The 19,839-nt window shown below is 39.7% G+C and overlaps 1 protein-coding gene across 3 annotated transcripts in view; it reads left to right on the top strand.

Moving 5' to 3' along the window:
* LOC106954288 (protein unc-13 homolog C) overlaps nucleotides 1-19,839 on the top strand; it is a 135,674-nt gene that overhangs the window by 76,126 nt on the left and 39,709 nt on the right. For all 3 annotated transcript variants that reach the window (XM_015043674.1, XM_015043675.1, XM_015043673.1), the window contains 3 exons: nucleotides 1,130-1,258; nucleotides 8,784-8,917; nucleotides 13,843-13,928. In XM_015043674.1, the coding sequence (XP_014899160.1) occupies nucleotides 1,130-1,258; nucleotides 8,784-8,917; nucleotides 13,843-13,928 (349 nt within the window). The remainder of the gene's footprint in view (nucleotides 1-1,129; nucleotides 1,259-8,783; nucleotides 8,918-13,842; nucleotides 13,929-19,839) is intronic.

The raw sequence follows: 19,839 nt of genomic DNA, 5'->3' as shown, positions 1-19,839 counted from the left end.
TTCGTCAGCGGCTCAGAGGTGGAAGTGAGAGCTCTGCGCAACATAAATAACACGGTGCGCTAAATAATAAAACGGAATTTGACGAAGCTTCGCGGCAGGTAAATTCTCCTCGAGGAATTTTAATAATTGAGGTTCTCGAATCATTCGAGGAATCGCTACAGCCCTAAACCAATATTAATGATTTATAAGCTGTTTATTCATGAATGGATAACATATCTGTAAACTATTTATTAGCGATGAATAAGGAGAGCCTTTTTGAAAAGTGGTAATGAATTATTGCACTGTTAATACCTTGTTATGAAGTGTGAACAGTGGCACAAAAAAAAGTCCTTTAAAACTGCTTTGTGGTTGTGCGCACCTTTAACAGAGAAAGAAATTAGAATTGCATCAACCTAAACCATAGTTGATGTTTTTATCAACTTTTATCTCCTGGACTGAGTGATTAACTTCCCCGTGTTTTCTGGATGGTTCTCAAACCGAACCACCAGGTGATTACTCCTCCTACAGTGACTCTCTTTTATCATCTTCTGATTGTCTCTGACGTAAATTAAAATAACTCTGGCCACTGAGCCGCCGCCGGAGTGATTTTAGCACGGCGCTCTATAAGCCGTCGTGTCACTGCCCCGAAGCTGTTGCTAGGCAACTGAGTTGCACTAGGAGCAGGTGACACAGAGACTGGCCCCAAAAACATCCACAACAAAATTTTTCTGGTTTAATCTGTCGAATGCATTTCGATAAGTGTCTTTAAATTTAAGATTTACAATGTTAACAATTGAAATGTTTCACAGGTTAAATAAAAACACGTGGAACCAAATAATGGATGAAAAAAGGCTTAGTCTGAGCATAAACACATAAAAAACTGTCGGGCCTGTCCAATGTGCTTCAAACATTTTTGTTTTTATTTTGGGGTAACCAAGGAAAGCGTTTGTCCCCCCTGTCAGCGCTACTTTACACCATATAGCATATCTTTGAAAGTTGAAACAAATTACAGAAAAGTTTCCCACGATACAAAGCCAACAGAAAGTTAATACTTGCTGTTCTTTCCCACGTTCTTTCCAAGTGTGTTTATTAAATGATTTCAATGTTGTATAAATTCTTCAGAGACCGTTTTGTATTTATGCTTCTGCAGGTGCAAGAGCTCCAGAGTCCACCCAGGGCCAGCATGGTCGTAAAGGACTGCGTGAAAGCTTGTTTAGACTCGACGTACAAATACATTTTTGACAACTGTCATGAGCTCTACAACCAGCTTCTCGACCAGGTAATCCCAGTTTGGTTTTGTGTTTCTACCTCGACATTCAATGACAGAGATCGTCATGGGAACCAAGCCGCAGTCTAGAGACAAAGATCAAGTTGTGGATCTTACGTTTATGGAGGAGAGAAAACACTTCCTGTTTAAAGTTTGGTGAAAAATGTTTGTCTTCAGTTAAGGAGAATGAAGTTTTGATTGAGCTAAGTTGACAAAATAAAGAAAAGAAGCTGCAAAAGATATGATGGCATATGCTGAAGAATCAACAAAGTAATCACGTTTCTTTATAAATGTAATGTATTACTTATAAAAAAATATTCCTATTTATCCAAATGTTTTGATGTTTCCCGTGATAGTTTGCTTCAATACTGGTAGCATTTTGCTTCCGTAAAACTTGGCAGTCTTATTTTACCGTAGCCGTTGCTTAAATCTGACATTCGCAACAAGTCCAGGTTGTGCTTTTTATACGTTTTTGCAGCCGCTCCATTTTTCCCAACGTGGAATCAGCACTTTGCTCGGTCTCTTTTGATTTATCCTATTTAGCTGCAGTTGGCACTTTTTTTTTTCTTTACAGCTGAGACTTTTGGTAAGTGGGTGAGAAGACAGCTTCACTGACACCGGTGTTCAGACTGTTAGAAAAAAAAAAGTTTCCTGCTTGTCTTTTGGCAGAAGGGGGAATGTCCCTTGTTTTAATACTATTTCTTATAAACAACGAAAAATGAAGAGAAATTTGTCTTTAATAGCTCACCGTCGCGCTCTCGTCGAAATACTTTTATCAACATAAACCTTCACACCGTCATAAAAGTTACATCTTCTCTCTCAGTTTCAGTGTGTTTGCATTGATAGGTGGCAGTGTTGGGGGGGAAAAAATATAAATCCATCCCATCACGGCTGGAAATCAATAGTCCGTATGTTGCACCTGGCATTTACCATGCTGTAAAATGTTCCGCGTTTATTGCAACTTTGACTTGAAAAGTCTGGAGCCAAGTTGAAAGCAGGTTGGGGGTGGGGAAGCCTTTCTCAGACAAATTTATTTAACTGATTTCATCCTTTTAGGGACCATGTTGATTTCTCAAGAGCACAAAAACTTTTTTAGGAGTGATCTTGCAATACCCAATATATTCCACCATGGCCCGCATAGCTCCCAGTCATATCTGTTTCCATCTGTGAAATTGAGGGATGTTTGGGAGAAATGAAGTTAGCAAACAGAAGCTATGAAAACAAGTGGAGGTTGCTGAAAGGGGGATGAAGCTGCATTTGGAATGCTGAACTCTGGCACCCTAAAAGAAAATTGGTGATAAGTGAGGATTTATGTTATGTTTGGAGGAGAAAATTTAAAAAACTGGTACCACAGAAAAGTAGCTTGGAGACCAGCACCCTTCCCAGATATTTAAAAGTGGTAAACCCATTGTACTTGTCCCTCACAAAAGTAATAAATGACCTTTGCTTAATACGACTGTGACGGGTGGGAAAGGCTTAAATACTGACATTGCTACGCAATAAGACAAAAACTGCTAAATATTATTGTTCTTGTTTGTTTTGCTCATTTCGACAAGGTACTGACAAAAAAAGAGAGTTGTGGCTGAAATTATGTTTTACGGAAAATAATGTTTATTTGATACAATGTGTGTACATACAACCAAATGTTCTGTACTGACAGAGAACACATAAGAAGTAAAATAGTTCAGCTACACAAATAACAACTGCAGTGACCTTGGTGGTGTGGCTGTCGACTCCCTGCCTGAGCTGTCTGCCCTCGCAGTAGCAGAAACCGTAGCAGTTATGAAAGATAAAAGGAAAAAGTGCAATGAAGAAAACAGATTTTGATGAGTTGGGAGAAATTCATTCTTCTCAACCCCGTTTACTTAGCTATGTTTCCTGGATCCTTATCATTTTCCACTGGACATGTTCCGATTAGAAATGTTGGTTTTGTCAAAGGAAAAAAAAAAGTTCTCTTTTTACAGTCTTTGATTTGATAGAAATTTTTCGTAACCTCTTTTTTTTGTTGAGAAACGTGTATTTTATAATTACTAGTATGCTTTGATAAACAGCAGAGCAGATTTAGTTATGTTTTGCACTAAATCAATTTTGCAGGGCTTTTAATGCTAAGCTTTTAAAACGTTAACCACCACTGATAGGAAAAAAAAAGGCTTATTAAAACATCTGAATGATCTGAATGAGAGCAGTTTTCAGATCATGTTGTTCAGCCGCAAAATGCTTTTTGTCACCTCGGTTTCCTGCTCTTTTGGTTTCACTTCAGAAAGTAATCAGTCAAAACGCAGGGCCGCCCAACTAGTTTTACGGCTTAATTCTTAAAACGAATAGCCTTCGCAATGACAGCGATAACGTCGTCTTAGGTTGCGAGAGGCTGGAGTCTCCTCAAAAGCGGAATAATACGCTTCCTTTGTTTAGAAAAGCCGAAGGGGTTGTAAGCAATTACCAAACTTCTGCGACAGACACTTGTACTAATTACATTCTCATCTGCCGCCGTTTCACAGTAGAGAGACTCTCTATCAACGTTTTACTGCGTGGATGAGAAAATAACACATCAGCCTCAACCTACAGCAAGCCCCGACGATAAATGATTATGTTCACATATACTAGGTAGCCTCTGACACGGCAGAGAAAACCCATTCCAGACCCCAATTCCCAAATTGCTAACTGTGACTGAGTGTGGCGACATGAGAGCAGACGTCCAGGCAGGCAGGGAAATATCTGGGCCAACAATGAGGCATCTTGCATACCAAAACAGCGAAGATGCGTGCCATTTGTGGACTGCAGGAAAGGGGGATGTAGTTTAAATCATACAGAAAAGAGAGGACTTGACAAAAATGACAACAACAAGACTGAGAATGGAAGCAGACAAAAGGAGCGCATGCTTGTTTTTATCGGGTTCACCCACTTCAAAAGAGTCAAAATGACAGAGTATACAACAGAGAAACGTGGAAGAAAGGCAGCATGTGCATTTCATAAGCTTTCAGAGGCAGTTGGCTGATAGATATGCAGAAGGGATCCACATTTCTTCCTTCATTCTTAAAAAATGAATACAAGAGAAAGATGAAGACTTCTTTCATTAGAAAGTCTCTTTTTCTTTCTTAATCCTCCTGTGGTTTTAAGAGATGGGGTCGTTTAGACCCTACGAGCTTTTTACTCTGTGAGCAGTCTGGCAGGGTCTGTGTGCTTTTACGAGGTTTTCTTTTTTTTTGTGAGTGCGCGGTTTCGGAAGTTGACAGTCTGACGGGACAATCACACCACTTCCCAGCTGTCCGACTGACATTTTCCGTGCTCCTGGTGAGCATTGGGCAAAGACCGTGGCAAGGTTAAAGAAAAAAAAAACTACATAAAATTCTACAAAGAAGTGTTAAGAAGACTGTAATGTGGTAGAAGAAACAAAGCTTCGTATCCCTGACAAATTAATAAAACTGGAATTATACCATGAAGGAAATTGGTTTACTGATTCAGTGTTGAGGGATAGTTTCACATCACTGCAAGATCATTTCCAAGCCAGACAGTGAGGAAGTCCACCAACACCCAGAGTTTGAAGCAATTTCTACAATTTTCTGCAACAAGTAATGTAATCTCCAGATCAATAGCTATGGAAGAACAAACAAAACAAAACGAAGTGTAACGCGCCTCACTCTGATGTGAATTTGTACTTGAAACCACTTTATTTATTTATTTGTTCGTATTTGTAGGCTATGTTCTTAGATGTACATGGTGAGATAATAACAACAAACAGTGCATAGTATAATATTTAACACAACTACAGCTATATAAATCCAAGCAATACACATTTAATACATCAATAAGACAACTTGTAGGAGTTTCAGTTCTACACATTGCCGATGCTCCTGGGAATGTGATTATACTCCGTGAGACCAACCTTTAATCAGAAATCCAATATTTCGTGACACGTTGGTAGAATTGATCAGAAGCTCGATGTATGCTAATGCCGAATCCTCCCACTCCAGGAGCCTGAACAAGCAACAGAGGAGTTATATACAAGGACCGTTTCGACGTGCCAACACTACCCACTAAAGTGTGGAAACTTAGCTTAGACTCTGTGCTTTATTTTTATTATTATTTTTTTTGGTTCCTACCATAAGTGCAATTGGAGGTGGTGTGTTCTTGGCTGTATAAAGACAGCAGACCACTCAATCACCCCTGACAATGTATGTGGGCTTGCCGCAAGTGAATACCAATGAGGGAAGGGATTCTACTGCACATTTTAGTGGGATGTACACTCTGTTCCACTTAATGGCGATGACACGACCTTCAGTGTCCTTTATGTATGCATATCATTAGACTAAGATGCTCTCACACACACTAGCAAAGACACTCACCTCCTGGAGAGACATTATTTTACTTTCTTTCCCCTAATCACATGGGATGGAAACCACAATTACAAGTTACAGCTCTCTAAAGTAACCACCTGTTATTTATCATTAAATTATTTGTTTTCTTCTTTTTTTTCACTGTTATTTAAAAGGGACGAATCACATTACTTAGCACTTCAGTCCACTGTGTAAATATGTCACGTTTCGTTATAACTGCTCATTTCTATATGCGTTCTCTGGTAGTTTAAACGTATACAAATTGCATGTGCAGTAAGTTAGTGTGTTGCACATGATCTATAACGATTGAATTTGGAAATTGATTGACGCAAATCTGATTCTGGTTAATTAATTGCATTTTGGGTGGTAAGTCATTACATTTGTATTCCCTCCTCCTAGATTTTTGTAATTTCTGATGACCACCATATGTTTTACATATTCATGAGGCTGGTATGCTGGTCGATTTTGCAGTCTTGTTTTGTGTGTTGTTTGTAGATCAGGTTTGCATGTGCTATCAAGTTTGCACCTGTTTTTGTACCTGCAAACCTTTGAGAGATCAGGACCAAAGTGAATATATTATTCTTACATGGTTGCTACTACAGTTTTTGTGTGTACAGTATGTCCTTCCTAAACAACATTATTTATCAAACCTTATAAATTGCTAACAGTCTTTTTTTTTTAATTTTTTTTTTTTTATCCATGTTTACAATTGCTTCCACGATTTTTACCTCTAAATTCTTTGCAAACTTGTGCATGGGTCAAAAGTTCAATACAAGCTATCATGGATCCACTTGATGTTGTGATTGTCATTTTCATCTTTATTCAGGAAAAAAAAAAATTGGAAAATACAATTGTTAGTAAATAAAACTTGGATGAATTTGATCCTCTGTTGGAATGGAGTAAACTCACTCCAGGTCATCAAAGAAGGAGAAATACCTAACCTGCTCCGGCTAAGGAGATTAGTGAGGAATGTCTTGACTTTTGCAGAATCAGCTATGAACTCTCTCTCTTTGTTTCATGTCGGTGTGAGATTGAATTCCTAAATGCAAAGTCAGCAAGGTAACGTATCAGCATGACGAGGTGGAATCTCCATATATTTAAAGCATCAATCCAGAGACTAGTTGATTATCTTGGGAATCAATTGCAGTCAAAAAGATTACGTTGAGGATAAATGAATTTATTTCATCAGACACACACGGACACAGTGTCAGTGTTGTTGGTATTGTCAAATAACATAAACATGGGTTATTCAAGAGCTAATTTGAATATGTTTTGTTTTAATAGAATATATCTGCCTCCAGAAATACAATATGCACCGCCCTGTCATGTATAGAAACAAGAAAACTCACCCAGGATCCATTTGAAGGGATTACTCTTAAAGTCTAGATGGTCTATAAATTTTATGTGCTCCAACTAGTTTGTGCAAGTGCATAAAGTGTAGTGATGTGCTTAGTGAATGGTTCTGTTCAGTGTGCAGAATTAATTATGCAAACCAGTACCTGTGTTTTCTGCACAGAGTAGACTTTTCCCTCTCTGATATGCAACCTGCTTATGGCAGATTGAGCGACTGGGATGGTTACTTTCTAATTGGGGAGCATTGCAGTCATACACAGTGTGGGGGTGACAGATGGCAGTGCCAGTGAGCAGTTTTGGATTTGACACCTTTCACTGTAACGTTGGAAGAGAGATTTCCGCAACAGGCTGTGACAAAACATCCACATATACAATGTACAAATACAGCATCAGTGAAAATACCTTTAACAGTCAATAAAAACGTTAGAATCCGGAAGATATTATAGCTTATTGATTTAACAACAGACCATGTCTATATCTAATGTAGGCAAAAAGTGTGTTGGGGTCAGGACTGCATCAGAGTGTAGTTTGTTACCTTTGCTGTGATGTCACTGTCTCATTGACTTATTTATGTATTTATTATCTACAATAATTGTCTCGAGAATGAGATTCCAATGTTCTACCGTTTCCCCCAGTTGGTCAGATGATCGTGAGCCGAATTATTCAGAAAACAGGTCAGGCTGTCAGTTTCACTTTTAGTTGGACGCATTCTGCATCAGTGTATAAAGACAGAACAATGGTATTACTGCGTTTTTGCTGTCATAGTTATGTGTGTCACATTAATTCTGTAGCAGTGTCTCAGATTTGCATCATACATGGGATGTGAAACCTGTTGCAGTTATGTGTAGGAATTTTGTCTAGAGATTGTAGCACTCTGACTCATGTAGTGATCAAATTGTGTATGCTAGTTTCAGCTGCATTGTGAGGTGATTCCAGAATTTTATGTTCCCATAGCAACATGAAATGAAAGGCATATATGCATTAGCATAATTGGGATATAATATGTTGCTTTCTATTCAGCCGGATAGCCTTATTATAATAGCAGAGATATAACAGGGGTTTTTTGTGATGCAGCTCTTCATTGTATAACTCGTATGTCACTCAGTGAAGCATTTAAAATCAACCTCTGTTATAAGACCGTTTTCATAAACTGTGTTCTTTTGACCATGAGAGGAATAGAATAGAGTTTATTTCTACTTTAAGATATTATACTTTTTTGGGACCTCACAGTGTACTGTAAGCCTGGCGGGGCACCAGGCTTAACTTGTTCCCCCACCAGGCCCTAGGCCCTATATACATATCTATCTATCTATCTATCTATCTATCTATCTATCTATCTATCTATCTATCTATCTATCTATCTATCTAGATAGATAGATAGATAGATAGATAGATAGATATAGTTTGCATAGGTTCAACCAATAAGTGTCTGCAATGGGTTAAAAGGCAAGATGCAAAATTTTGCTTACAAACTGCAGTAGGAAAAATACATTCAGCAATTGTGCAATTCAAATATTGTACATTTTTGTGTTTCTCCTAACTAGTTTGTGGGAATAACGTAGCCAATTAATCTGGATGATCTGTTAACGTCAAATCAAGTCCGACGATCCCATCTCAATGTTTCTCATTATCACTGATGTCAGACTTTCAGCACACCAACTTCCTTTAACCCAATTTTTATTTTTTTTTTATTTTAGCAATTTGCATATGAATGTCAAGTATCAGATACATGCACACACCCTGCAAAACACTGCAATTACCCATGCAATTCCATTCTTTGTCTCTTTGCTAATTCGGTGCTCAGTGAAGCACTTCTTCACCCCTCTTTATCTAAATTTCCTTCTCCACAGAGCCGGAAACAGGAGCTTCCCAGAGAGGAGCAGGGTCCGTCTATAAAGAACCTGGACTTCTGGCCAAAACTCATCACTCTTATGGTATCTGTAATCGATGAGGACCGCACAGCCTACACACCAGTCATTAATCAGTATGTACTTCTTCATTTTATTTCACTTTACTTTTTCTTTTTTTCTTTTTGCCAAGGCACCCAGTCATTGATTAGTATTGTGTTTAATCAAATACGTGTTCAAACTGCATTTAGGTCGATGCCGATGTGTTTTATGGGTGAATGCTAATCTTATTTGGGATTAAACACCTTTGTCAATTTCACCTGAGATCTGCTGAATACTTCCTAATTGAAGAAAGTATATAAATATGTGTAAGTTGGTAAAATATTGACAAACATGTCAATAAATTTTACCATATAAGTCTGATTTTTTTCTTACTATATGATTAGTAAACTAAAGGACAGAAAATGTCACTCTAAAAAAAAAATACAAGTAGGCCAGTAAAATAACACATTTTACTGGCCAATAAATTGTCCCAGGAGTTATTGCGATATACGATAATGTTGTTGTTTTGAGACCATTTTCAAGTAACATAATGCTAATGTCATAATGACGCAAGAAAAAATGATCAAAGATCAATAAACTTTCATTTCTAACGAACATTTAACACTGGAACCAGAAGACATTTTAAATGCCAAAATAAATAAACAAAACAGGAACAACAAATAAAACGAATTATGAAGTCTGTGAACAAAATTGTCCTTCAAAAGAAAAAAGCACTAGTTGAAACCAATGAACTAGACTGAAGGATTTTGTCATAAAAGTTTTGGTAAAAAGGGAGACAGAGAGAAAAGCTATAAATAATGCAAAAGGAAATTATTGAATTTCTTTTAATTTATGATGCCATTAATAGATTTATTTCTTATTGCGACGGGCCTGTGCACAGTCTATATTGGACGGGGCACAGACTGGTAGCGGTGGTCCCATTTTTATTAAACAATGCTCTGTGGAGAAAACCTGCATTGTGACATCCGTATGGATATCACTGCAGCAGTTGTCACGTGCAACGTATGACAGAAAAGAAATGCCAGAAATCTGAGCTGATCCCCTGGACTGTTCGCCACTCCGATACCAATCTGATGGGATATGATTGCATCGGCAGGAAATGGGTTCAGCCCACAGAGAGCGAGCCTCGGAAACCACAGGGCCAAAAGGAACTCCTGTTAATATCCTGCCTCAATCAGATGCTTTATCACACCTCCCTTATGCTTGTTGTTAATTCTCCGACTGGTCCGATGTGTTTTGGTGGCAACGCATTCAGTACTGGGTCTGTTGTTAAAATGTAATGGCTGATGGTCGTATGGTATTATCGGGTTAATGAAACGTGGCCAATGATTGTGTTTCCAGTCACTGCTGGTTTTTTTTTTTTTGTGTGTTTTTTTTTTAGAGCTGAACTATTCCTCTGCACATTTGATCCAATCCCATTATCAGTTGTAGCACTATAATAAAATAAGATGTAAAAACAGTAGTAAAAACTGCCCAGCCTCCATGAGCATTCGTTAATTATTTATATTTGGAGCAGAGTTGAAGTCGCACCATGTGTGTGAGAGCGGTTGCTGTAAAACAGGGTTTTACTGGGAAAGGTGAAATGACCTCAGTGCTCTGAGAGTTTTGCCTGTCATGTTTGTGATTGTCAAAGCATTTCCAGATGCAACATGTTTCATGGCGGACAGGAGTCTGTAGCGCAGTAGGATAAAACAAAGCATTTTTCTGTAGCTTCGTTCGTTCGGTGAGGTGTGAATGCCCAATCAAACTCTGACGTGGACCAAAAAAGCGAACTCTACCTAGAAACCTTAGTCTTGATTCGGTCAAAATGAACTCCGGCACGGTTTGAACATGTATGTAGATGCAAGCGAACCGGAGACAGCTCCAAAAGCAGGAAGTGAACGACAGCGATGGGGCATTTTGGGGTCAACGGAGACTAAATAAATGCACGAGTCTTGCACTGTGGGGAGAAATAGCTTGTGATCTTTAAACTTGACATAAAAGAGAAATCCTACAACCGCTAAAATTTGACTCCACTCTATAGATGTGAAGAAGGAAGTCGCACTGGTCTTCTCCTGAGGTTTCTGTCTCGTTTCCTTCAGTAGTTCTTGGTGCAGCGCCACCACAGGCGAGGAAGTGAACAGGTTGTTTAAAGGGTTTGGATGGTTTGACGCAGTGCAGTGTCAAAGCAAACCGCACCTGCTGAAAACGTAACAAAATGTCGCAATTTTGGTTCCCATCCAACCGAGTCTACCAAACTGTCAGGTGTGAAAAAAGCCCTGAATCAACAGCAGACATTTCAGAAGATGCTGTTTCCTTTTAAATAGCTCTTACACCCTAATTATAATATGTTTGTTAGCGTTTTGTTTTAATGACACGGGAAGTTATCAGGTAAATAACACTCTCATGTCACTTTCCTGCAAATCTTAACATTGCGGGATGCAAAGTTTGATTTCAAGAGATTCCCAACATAAACTGTAGCAGCTCTTGTGTATCGTATACTCAAATGTCCCATCTGTATTCTTACACTTTATGCAGACAAGTAAATTTTTCCACTAATTAGTTGACCTCTGGTCCCTTATCATACACTGAACAAAACTTCATGCTGCAGTATTAATTGTGAGTCTGACCCGGTAGCAGACATGCGTTGTGCCGTCGCTCACTAAATGCAAAACACGTTTCATTTTCCAGTGCAGGCCAGCTGATCGCTGGTCATCAAGCTAGAAATCATCATATTCAGGTCACCAGCTGATTTCTCAGGGCAACTCTAAAAATAATCTTATTAGGACCACAGCGAGCCTCTGTGTTATTTATTAAAACAGGAGGGAGAAAAAAAAACAACTGTTTCCTGTTGTAGGGAAACAAGTCTTGTCCTATTCATATGGTTTGGTGTAATGTGATAAACAATTTACATGGCTTGGGGAAAAAACAAAACAAAACAAACAAAAAAAAAAAACGCATTAAAATGTTAGCATGTTTGTGTCCCTCGTACACACGCAGCGCCGCTCTCCTTTTTCCTTCTCCTTCTTCTCGCTGATTTACGATGCTTATTAGGACTTTGTTTATGCCTTGAGCTTTCTTCTCCTTTACCAGCTAATGACAGCTTTGCAATATTCATGCTCGGTGTATCCACCGTTTTTTTTTTTTTTTTCTTTTTTGGTCAAGTTGAAGATTGACAGTGAGTGTGATGCTTTCCTTTTTTCCTTTTTTTTTTTTTTTTTTTTTCCTCCGCAAACTTGTGATTGGACTTGTTGCCTTTAAATAATAGGCTCTGCAGCCAGAGGGAAATAGCTGTCAGTCTGTTGCTCTCTGCTGAGAATATTTATGTGGGAACAAAGCCGCTGGAAATTTGAGGCAGTAAACTGATCCGCAGAATTGATCTCATGATAGGAAATATAAAACAGAATGCTGCAGTTGTTTTTCAAAGTTAAAAAAAGAAGAAGAAGAAGAAGAAAAGTAAATTGTGAAGCAATTCCAAACATGTGCAGTGACAGCAGATTCATATTCATTTCCACTATAAAGCGTTTTCATTGCATGCTTCAGCCGTAATGCGCCCGAGCGGGTGTATGACGAGACTGAGGAATAATATCGGAAGGCAGAAAGGTTTTAGAAATGGTAGGAGAAGGACAACACCAACAGTGACTGGCAAAAATAAATCAAAATTGTTTATATTTAGCTTCATTAGAAGCTCAAACTTTATGTAGTTTATTAGGATTTTAAGTGGTAGGTTATAAAAATGTAACGCACGATTGGCAAGTAGAATAAAATTAACTCAGATTTATTTATTTTTTTTAACCAATAGAATTTGTCGTTGTGACATGTTTGTGTGTTTAGTGTCCCTGAATAAATAAAACCCGAGTCAATAATTCAATATTTCGGGGTGAGTCTCCGTGACAATAAAGGCTTACCCAGTCTTTCTTTCTAAGATGTCTCAAACTTTGTCAGATTTGAAGAGACCTCTTCAAATCGTTCCACATATTTAGAATTTGAGTTAAGTCTGGATTTTTATTGGGTCAGTCCTTCCAACAACGGATTTGAGCGCTTCTTAAAAGGTGCACCACTTCCAGTCTACGCACTCTCTCCCTCTGCCAAAACGAGTTGCCACAGGCAACTCCGGCAGGTCAGTTTGAGTGAAAGGCCGCGTCTTGGTAGGTTTGAAGTCCTGCTGTCTTCCCTCGCACCTTTTTTTAAGAGATGCTTTGAATAATTCCTCCTGAGGGCTTCAAATATTAAACCATCCCGTAACCCGGTTGTACATTTGAGTGCAAATGTACAACACAGTTTTCAGATCGTTGTTAAAAGAAATGATAAGGTTGTGTTTTCAGAGTGACAAAATGTGAAAAATTTCAAGGATGTGAACACTGTTTAATGGCACTTTATGTCCACTGTAAAAAAAAAAAATAAAAAAAAAATTTGATTTACGGTAAAATACCGGCAGCTGCAGTTGCCAGAATTTTACTGTATTTATACAGTATTTTACCATAAATTCTTTACTCCTTCTCCATATGACTTCTATTAGACGATTAATCTTGCAAGAGGATTTTGTTCTTTTTTTTTTGGCAGGGGAGGACATTTCATTTGCTGTACGACACAACATAGTCTCCATAAATAAGTGAAATATTTCCAGATGAAATCACCATCTTCGGGGCCGGCTCGGCCATCCATAAATGTCCTCCCATCGCTTCGCCAAGCCACGGATAATTAAACCGACGACATCTCGCATTCAAGCTCTGACTGGAAATCCATACACATTCAAAACAGATTACTTGCCAATTAGGCTGCCGCCGTCTCTGTCTCTCCCTAAACGCGTTGATGTTTCCTCCCACACTTGCTCTCACGCCTCGCCGTTTCTCTCCCACTTTGCCCCTCGGCTCAACCAAAAGTTTTGGGAGTGGCAAAACGGGGGTTGAGACTGAGACAGAGAGACCAAATCCACTTCCACATCTGCTAAGAGAGCTGTCGTCCGGTGACCGTCACGTGGAAGCATGAGGCTGATTGGAATTTCTCTCCATCCCGACAGGTTTCCGCAGGAATTGAACGCGGGGAAAATCAGCGCCGAGATCATGTGGAACCTGTTTGCACAGGATATGAAGTACGCGATGGAAGGTCAGTAAATCTGTCAATCCGTTATCACGTGTGTGTGTGGGTGTGTGTGTGTGTGTGTGCAAGTCTGATGGAGCGAAAGAATCAGATAAAAGAGCTCCACCGAATGGATGTTGGTCAGGAGTGTATTGTGTCAGCTAATTAGCAGCTTTACTGCCGTCTCATTTCACTCAGCCCTGCTACGGTTTGAATGTGCCACTCTGCTGTGTTCCCTTAATTGGCTGCTGCTGAGAAGTGTTTCTTTTTCTCGGCTTTGTCCCGCATGTGGTCAGCTTTACTGCCTATCTAGATCACACTTCCCCCTACTTATCGATCCCTGCAGAGAAAAAAGGAAACTTCTTTAAATCAAGATAAACAGTTGATCAAAGGCACAGCGAAAAACTGATCCGACGCTCTGCTTTTTTCTTTGTTTCCCTTCCTGCGTATTTTTGTGCCTGTGTAGTCCAGCAGCTCTTGCAAGTAATTTTAGATGGGGAAATAGAAAAAAAAAATCAACAAAGAAGAACCGTTTTGTGCTTGATAAGGGGACCTGGGTGAGATTTGTGTTGTTCACTTTAACCCGTGACGAGAGGGCGGCTATGTGAAGCTTCAGTGGGTAACAATACGTCGGTAGTCATGAGTCACGAGGTTTAAAATCCGAAAATGTGTGACAGAAACGCAGCAGCCATTGCAAACAGTTCCCCTTGCATTGTCCTGTGTGTTGTGGAGATGAAATAAGATATTTAATACACTATAAAATGTAGAAACTTTTTTTTTTTCTTCACCTTCTGAGATGAAATTACATTCAACAATTTCTGTTTTAAGTCAGTCAGGAACACCGACGTTATTTCTATTTGCCTAATTCAAGAGGAAATAGAGAGAATTTTAGATTTTTTTTTTCCTCAGTGTTGGGAAATGTACATAAACTGATACTTCTATGCATTTAAACAACTTGAGTTTGTGTAGATAAAGTCACAGCTTTGTGATCTTTCACGTCAGTGAACCTTTAAGCACACTGTATCTTGAGTCAGCATCTCAAACACGCTGCTTGTGTTTCCGTACAGTAAACACTATTTTTGTTTCGGCCGTAGCAATTTAATACCAAATTCACCTTACATAAAATCCACTTTTTTTATATGCCTCCCTCTCATAAGCTTTGAAAGTTAAGTATTGATTTTGTTTTAATGTCTCCATCCCGAAGAGAGCAGGGAATCAAACGCTAAATCTCAAATTGCCTTGCTGCCATGAGGGAGAGAGGGTGTTTCTTTTTTTGTCGTGAGCTTTGACTTTAATCCCTAACGCCTACTGTTTTTATTTTTTACTTTTTTCCAAACCCAAACTCCCAGAAGTCGTTTGCCTCCTGAGTTTGGTCTTTTAAGTTGCTCACTTCTGAATGTAACCTTGTTTAACATGCAGTGTGGAGGTGGAAGGCTGAGCCGATTTATTGGGATTTGGGCTGCGAATGTATGAAAAAAGGTGTTTGTCCAACGCAGAAAGAAGATCGATTCTTCAGTATGAGCTACCAGGGTAACATTTGTGAAACTGAAATTGTCACTTTATGAGGACGAGCTTCAACATATGATGAATTACCATGAATCATGGCTGTCGACGTGAATTTTGTGGCTTCAAGAAGGATCGAGAATTCACATCGAGAAAGTCCATTTTGAATATCTTAATGTGGCTGAAGTTAATTGAAATCCTTATTTACATCTTGAGTGACTAACAGCTGAGTTACTTTGACAGTTATTTTGTTTGGTAAACTGAAAACTGGCTATTTTTTTACTGATCATTGTGAGGAGAGATGAGCAAGACTTTGAACCAGTTCTTTCTAATGTGGTTGTATAACAAAGAAACAAAAAATCGGCTCATACAGAAGAGCTAAAACCTTATTATCATTTATTTATTTCTCCTTAACATCTCGGTTGTTTGTGTTTCCACTATATTTTATGTTTATTGAGATATACTTAATTTCTTAACGTCTTATTCAGTTATTTGACTTGACTTGGAGAGTTGCTGTTTTTTGTGCAACAAAGTTCTGATTCTAGTTGGAGACCCGATTCAGAAGCCTCACGTTTTGTTTTTATGAGTCTCTTCTTCTGTTCTAAAGCCTATGATCCTAAATATAATGTAACAAGGATGCCTCAGCGTCATCTTGGAATATTTACAACTTTTTATTTTTTTAAGTCAACCAAGTCTATGCACAATTTGGAGACGTGTGCTCCACTCCACGGAGTGCCTTTCACATACTGACGTCTCTTCACCGTCGGCCCCGTTGTTGAACAGTATCTATTAGAATAGATTTATGATTCGCTCAAAATTAATTTAACCGTAATGTCCATAGCATCCGTGCCGCCGAGTGTGTTTAATCAATTTACTTTGATTGCTGCCAGCCTAGTGTGAGCTTGATGAGGTTGTAGCCTTGGTAGGAGGCCAGCGTAGCTAATCGCCACAGATAAGCTGCTGCTAACAGACACCTAGGAACAGTGTGTTCCAAGCCATGATGCCGCCACAGTAATAAACCCCCACAAAGCCACAGCAGATGTTGTGTGCACGCAGAAAACAGCAGGGGAACTATCATTGTTAAGACAGTGAGCTGTTAATGCATCCTCCCCTACCCCCCCCCTGTACCCCGAAGACTTCTTTATGATTCTGCAGAGAACCTTAATGTTCCGGCAGACTCCTGATGTTGTGCTGACATCTTTGTCTGGCAGGAATGGGAGCCAAAAAAGAACAGAAACCGTGTTGCTTCTCAGAAAACCAAAACGCAGTCGGTGATTTGTGGGTTTGGTTGTTCTGCTAATTGAACTCGTATTCGCTCTCCGACACGCATCTGTGCCGACTGAAGCCGGACAGAGAGCATGATATTTGATGCCTTGATGGGTGCGTAGTAGAAGGGGCAGGAGCAGGTCTGCGGTGAGCGTTGATGTTCTTGAAATTGCTGTTTAAACCACCAGGAAGTGATTAGCAGAACCAAGCAACCGGCTCGTGGTCGGCGCTCTAAGTGCTCTGCCTTGAACTACAGCGTTGCAACGTTTACATGTCGAGGCAGCAAATGAGATGCTTATCAACCCCTTACACCTGGCGAGTTTTCTTACAAGGTTTTAAATGTAATTCGCTTTAGGTTAGAATGAGAGGGTAGGAGTCAGGATGCAGATTACCTTCTTTTGCGTGTAATTTATGTGTTTTATGAACTCCAAAATCGGTCTGTGGGAATATTTTAGAGCACTTCCTACTCCCTCTGCTGCCATGCTTTATGAAGATGCTGATTTCCTTTTTGCAGTAGGACTTGGCACCTGCCTGCACAGCTGATAATACCAAGACCTGCTGTAATGCCAGAGGTATGGAGCGTTATGCTGTAGAACACATGGACAGACGTTTCAGCAGGTAAACAGTTCAGCAGAAAAAAGGTGTGATCCATTAGGTTTTATGTAATATATAGCTCTGGAAAACATTAAAATGATCAGTTTCTCTGATTTTACTTTTCGTAGGTCTATGTTTGAGTAAAATGAACATTGTTATGTTATTTCTATGAACTAGTTACATGCAGAAAATGAGAAATGGACAAATTACCACAAAAAGATGCAGCGTTTTCAGACCTCAAATAATGTAAAGAAAATTACATTGATACAATAGTCCACAGTGTTTGTGTCACTCACGCTGTTTCTGCTGCGGTTTATTTCATTCTTCTTGCAGATTTGTCGACCTCTACCACACGCGCCCCAAACCACCGGCTGAGCGCTCTGTGCATGTTGCTGTTGATCTCATGTAGTTGTATTTTTGCATCTGCTTTTGAGCTCCAGCGGCCCAGCTTTCAGAGCATTTTCAGCAAACGAAGCCTAATTGGTCTTCTGATTCCAATTTAGAAACGGCAACACCTCCGAACTACTCGTCGAAGCAACGCAGTGGAACAATCTCAAATTGCGGCATGATGTCCGTCCGCGTCACTTCTCTTCGCAGTCAGGGATCGTTTGTAGGAATTACAGTAAATCAGTGGCGAATAACACAGAGAAAGTAGTTGCATCTCTCTCTCTCTCTTTTTTTTTCATTTCTCCCAGTGCATGTCTGAGTCAGGGCAGGAGAACATGTGACCACACAGGGTGTCTCTGACTGCTGTCACGGCAGGTTTACGTTGTGTGTGTGCTTGTGTGCGATTTGCCCCGAGGGCGTCCGCGTTACAAAAGGAGATAAGAATCATAGATGCACTCAGTCACATACACCCTCCCTCTCGCTCCGTGAGCCCGACTCCTCTCTCCCTGCTCGGCCTCCTCTTGCCTCCACTTGTCATTGGCCCACAGTGACACGTGCCAGGAGGAAGACATGACTGTCATGTTCCTCCGAGGAGCACTTTGTCTGAATTACTGCTCATTTCTGGTTCATGGTGCTTGGCTTGTTGTACTTTTGGGTTTTGATTTGTTGTTGGTAACGGGCTTGCGTGCGTCTGAAGGACAGCTCGACGTCTCGTAAACCCCAACGTGACGCGGCTGCAGACGCTCCGAAACGTATCGTCGTCTCCGCTGTGAAGGTCTTTTAAAAAAACAAAAAAAAAAACAAATGAAGATAAAAATGTCTTGGCTAATTGAGTGCATGTTCAATGTTCAGAGTAAATAATGTACGTAATGTGGCAGAATGTGATGCAGGTTCAATATATGGACAGAAGAAAAGAAACATTGATCTGAATAATTGTTACAAATAAAAATATACACAGGAAAACTGTTTTCTTTTATTATTATTTTGTGAAATGACTCATAAGTCAGACTAGAGCTGGAGCTTAGAATATCTAAACGAGACGGGCCGCCTGACCGGAGCGCTCTTACGTTTGTGTGAATGTTGGGGAAGATCCATTAGGCCTAAACCGGACCGGGCCATGCTGCTTGAAACATTACAGGGAAATAAAAAGCCTGTGCAGAGATTCACTCAGACTGGAGAAATGTGTTCATGCTTTCTGGTGCCACTTTGAAGATGAGCTGCAGAAATCTGGAATATCAATATCTTGCCACAGACTCTCAGTTGGAACTAGATCTGAACTTTGGCTCCTTCCTCTGCAAGACGCTGAGTGTTGTAGTTTGGGTGCAACACATTGTCTTTGTTTTTGCTTCTTTTTGGAGAAGTTAGAGCTGTGGAACTTAATACAACTTTGAAGCAGGGTTGGTGTTTGTGCAAAGGAGGAGGCAACAGACAGAGAGTGGGGCGTCTCCACAGGAATCTCTAATGAGACGCTTCAGGAGCTCAGGTTTCCCACAGAATTAGAGGGAGGTGGCTGCAACATTTATGAAAGAGAATTACTCTACATAAAAGGACTGCTGAAACAAAACCTCTAGAATAGCTCTGTTGTGTTTGTAATTCTCTGCACCACCTCCTGTGTAGAGGAGGTGATGAGCAGTGTGTTGTCTTTTCGCCTATTGATCTGATGACCAAAATCGGAAGAACTTTCCCTTGTCCTTCTCTGACCAATGATTGGCAGATCAAATGTTGTCCTGCTCAGTTTCCAGGGATTTTGACCTCTTAGGATATTGGAATATGACTTAAAGATATATAGACTGATTGGCGTAGTCTGGGAAACTTTCCCTTAGCTTCATACACAAACTGACTGCGGCTGCCAAACACAGAAACAACAATCCTGCTTTCATTTGTCCTCAAAAATATTAAACCATTTCTCTTCTTGCCAGTTAATGTTTTGTTTTTTTGTTTTTGGCTAATTGTTACATCGACAGCACAGAGTCCTTGACGATACCTTGACTTCACATAAATGCCTTAGTTTGTATATCTTCTTTATTTAACCCCTTTTGGAATCAGTGCAATTGGACCCAAATTTGGGGCGAGAGTTTTAAGCTAGTGCTAATCACTGAGTCTTTAGCATTTTGGCTTTTCTTTGACCCATTAAATTCAATTAAACAATACTTTAGTGAACCCAAAAGGCAAATTAAATGTTGTTGTC

Source organism: Poecilia latipinna, unplaced genomic scaffold (assembly GCF_001443285.1).
Source record: "Poecilia latipinna isolate Pla-1442-1.1 unplaced genomic scaffold, P_latipinna-1.0 Scaffold644, whole genome shotgun sequence".
Lineage (NCBI taxonomy): Eukaryota > Metazoa > Chordata > Actinopteri > Cyprinodontiformes > Poeciliidae > Poecilia > Poecilia latipinna.
The sequence above is the reverse complement of the archived record's forward strand: the minus strand, read 5'-3'. Positions and strand labels throughout refer to the sequence as shown.